Here is a 3,891-nt window from a genome sequence, read left to right as displayed (position 1 = left end):
CGGGTTCGGACCTGTAATTACTGTTAATTCGTCGAGTCGGGTTCAGAAATTATGGCTACGGGTCGGGTCGGACTTTTTGGGCCCGAATGCAACTCTACTGCGGAACACTTGCTTTGAACTCTCAGATATAATTAGTTGTCATCAGATTTTACTGCACTTTAATCCATATCTTACAATTAACACTAAAACATTTTTTATTGTATGCATTACATTTTTTTTATCCATAAATGAAAACAGTTTTGGTATAACTCCAGTGACACCATTTGTATCAATGCCAGTCATCCTTTTATCTAAATGACTCAAGGTTCTTTAAAAAAAAAAAACAAAAACATATTTTTATCTTTTAGACCTCTTCAGAATAATTTTATTTAATTAAAGGCTTTTTATCTTCTGATGCTGAAAGTTAAGCCACGATGGGTAAATAACGGTCCGTGTTTGTACAGTTAGCAAAATATCTCGTAAACCTCTGGATGGATTTTAATGAAACCTTCAGAAAGTATTGGATGAACTGCTGCAAGTGATCAAATATTAAAGTCAACCCAATTCAAGATGGCTGCCACAACCAAGAAAACTTTGCAAACACAAAAAGTCTCAAATCCAGCCATTTTTGTAAATATTTTTGGTAAAGTTTGCTGTGGTAGTAGCTGATACTAATCCCCAACTTGTACTCTGAGTGCTAAATGACCAGTGTTTAAAATTCTGTAAGCAAAATATCTTACTGGCAACTTGATTGGTGCGAATGAAACTTTAAAAACGTAATCATTGGACGAATCTCTGGCTCAACCGGATTCAAGATGGCTGCCATATCTAGTTGAACCTACACAAAAATGGCTGTACAGTCAGTTTCACAGATACGGAGCTTAAATTCGGTGTGAACGACACCAACATGAAACGCAAGGCTGAGCACATGTTGCAATCGTGCATGAGGCTGTGCATAACGTTACTTCAGAGGCTTCATCTAAATGTCTAGAACTTCATCGTCTGTCAGCATAAGATGATCCGAGTCGTAAACGGAACTAAAGCCCGAGCCTGTAACACAGAAAGAGCCCAGGCCCGAGTGTGAAACTGCTCAGGATCCAATCTGTCACTGATGTTTGTTCGACCCTCACCCTTTATCTTCCACAGAAATTCAGCAAGGACAAACAAATATTATGAGAAAAGAGAACGTGTCAAGTTCACTGTGAACAGGAAGTCCTCGACAAAGCTGGCCCATCGCCAGCGAACAATAAGCGAGTCATTCTTTGTGATGATTCCTCGCTGATGGCGTGAGAGCGCCGGTGGAGGAAGAACACGTTACTTTCCGGCGCTGACAGAGATTACTTTAAACCCGAGCTCGGGCTTCACGTGAGCTCTCCGAGTGCGCCTCCAGTTACAACGCAGGGTTCGACTTTAACGTGAAGGCTGAAGTTCATTATCTGGGTTTCGTCTTCAGTTGATTTAACCAGAACTTGTCGTTATTTTACTGCCAGCATGTGGACGCGTTAACGGGAAACCCGTGGGCGAAGCTGGAGTGACTCACTTCCTTGAGGTGTTTCAGCTCAGAGCTCGTCTAATAAATATATAAATAAATAGATGTTATCATTTGAAAGACGAGGGACAGGAGGAGTGGAGTCACAGACAATATTTGGAGGAAATGCCCAATTTAAGATGGCCGCCGCAGCTCATAAACACAAAAATGACAATAACTCAGGCAGTTTTACAGAAAGTGAGCAATATTTTAACGTTGTAGCTCAGGATTATTCGAAATGGCTACAACTTCATAATGAATTTAGTCTTAATCTGATGGGTGGAAAGAGAAAGCTAGGGCTTTAATTTACATTTTGCTTCAGAGCATCCAGATATTTTTGTATTCTTTTAAAGTGGTTTTTAATCAATCTTTAGTTAAACTTTCTGAAGGAATTCCTTTCAGATTTTGGAGGTTTTCCCACTCGTTTCCTGTCTTTATAACTGATCGTAGCTGCAGATCGTCAGGTGTGCTGAAAAATGAGAAAAGTGGACAAGTACGGGACCAAATAAGACATTTCAAATAAAATGCGTACAGGAGAGGAACAGTACCTGAAAGTCGCGTCTTTCATAAATAGAAACAAAGACCGGAAACCAGGGCTTAATTTGTAAACTGATTGATGCCGGAACAGCGGGCAGGCCGGGGGGGGGGGGGGCCGGGGGGGTCCGTGGGTCCTCTCACAGAACATTTTGAATAACAGAGATGCCATTTCCTGCATTTTAGTGTATTTTAACTCGAGATGCACGATCCGATACCAATATCGGTATCAGTCCCGACATCGAAAAAAACTTCTGGATCGGGTATCGGTGACAAAGTGACCGATCCATGACTGGGCAGATCTATTCACTCTATTTCTATGCTTTGTGCTCCGAGTGACGTCATGTGCTAGCTAACTCACCGCACAGATTGTTTTCAAAATGGAGCGAGCGAAATGATCAGCCACCTGGAACTATTTCACACTGCCTCAGCCAACACATTCGACAGCTACGTGCAAAACGTGCTAGGGACAATATTTGGAGGAGGAGGAGAGAAGGACTCCGCGCAGAACCTCCGTGCATAAATGTGACCATCTGGAGCGTGTGAGCAGCTGGTTCGCCGCTCGTGCTGCAGCTGGAACATCCACTCCACAGACTGGGTCCGCTGGGCTAAAGGCAACATCTTCTCTCGTTGTATTTTTAATGAATAATCAAAATAAAAACGTGCGATGACTTTGGACTGTTAGGGGCGGGGTTGCCAGATCCGAACAAAGAGTTGCTGGAACACAACGGGTCAAAATGAGAGAGTTCCCAGATCTTGTTCCGGCAGGATTCGGCTCAAATTAACCACTGCCTGAAACATCCCTTTAGACGTGCATCATTCTTCATCTGATCATCCGTGTGAGGAATTTTCAGTTTTTATATTTTACAACAGTTTTTAAAAAAAAAAACTGTGCCTTTGAGACGAAACGCCACAAACAGCCTGAAGACACCGTTAAATTTTTATTATTTTTTTTTGGGCCAAATTATCTGTTGGGTTTTGACACAAAACCGGTTCATCCTTTGAGTGTAGGAGCTGTTTTACACCTGAATGATTCAGATGTATGAACCCAAACCAACAAAAACTCAAGTCTTTCAATAAGATTAAAACGATTACAAAAAGGTCAAAGGTCAAAAGATTACAGCAGAAAGACTGGTTGTGTTTAATGTCTGCAGCTTGAAATGAGGCAAACTTTTCTCGGGAGCAGTTTGACATTTGGAGAGTATATTTTATTCTCTTTGTATTTTTGTCAGTAAATGAATAAAGATTCTTAGTTACAGTGTAAATGCAGCATAAAGTCTAGAATGAGCAGAAGCTGCAGCATTAAAACGGTACGTTTTCCCTTTTTCCCAGATAAAAGCCTTCACACCAACATCTAAGGCTCTGGTCTCCTCCACTGGCTCTCCGACTGCAGTCGAGACGTTTTACACCTCGTTTTTGTTTTCTGAACCGCTGCGTGTCTGAAAGTTCGGTTTGTCGCGTCGGTACTGCTGCGTTGTACTCACACTTGACCACCAGGTTGTTGGAGATCCTGCGTTGTTTCTCCAGGCCGGGGTGAGACACCAGGCAGTCCAGCTGCTTCCCGTTCATGCTGCGCGTCGGGTGGAGGGAGTAGTGGATGGACACGGCTCCGCCTTCGCTGGTGCGGCTCAGGGACTTGCCCGGCAGCTCGGTGTCCCAGGAGAGCTCGGGGAGCGGGCGCCCCACGGCTCGACAGGAGGCCACCACGCCGTACAGCTGACCCGCCACCACCGGGAGGGGGTCCAAGGAGGAGATGGGGAGAGCTGGGGAGAAAGAAGAGGTCAGAACTGGTCTGCACAAACTGACACTGGACAAAAAGGCCTAATATCCGGGGAGATACAACAGTATGC

At 43.8% G+C, this 3,891-nt stretch overlaps 1 protein-coding gene across 1 annotated transcript in view; it reads right to left on the bottom strand.

Moving 5' to 3' along the window:
• The window catches only part of nectin4b (nectin cell adhesion molecule 4b), a 58,343-nt gene that overhangs the window by 17,155 nt on the left and 37,297 nt on the right, over nucleotides 1-3,891 (bottom strand). The window contains exon 4 of the mRNA XM_037681906.1: nucleotides 3,526-3,804. Within this exon, the coding sequence (XP_037537834.1) occupies nucleotides 3,526-3,804 (279 nt within the window). The remainder of the gene's footprint in view (nucleotides 1-3,525; nucleotides 3,805-3,891) is intronic.

Source organism: Nematolebias whitei, chromosome 9 (assembly GCF_014905685.2).
Source record: "Nematolebias whitei isolate Nwh7 chromosome 9, NemWhi1, whole genome shotgun sequence".
NCBI classification, from domain to species: domain Eukaryota; kingdom Metazoa; phylum Chordata; class Actinopteri; order Cyprinodontiformes; family Rivulidae; genus Nematolebias; species Nematolebias whitei.
The sequence above is the reverse complement of the archived record's forward strand: the minus strand, read 5'-3'. Positions and strand labels throughout refer to the sequence as shown.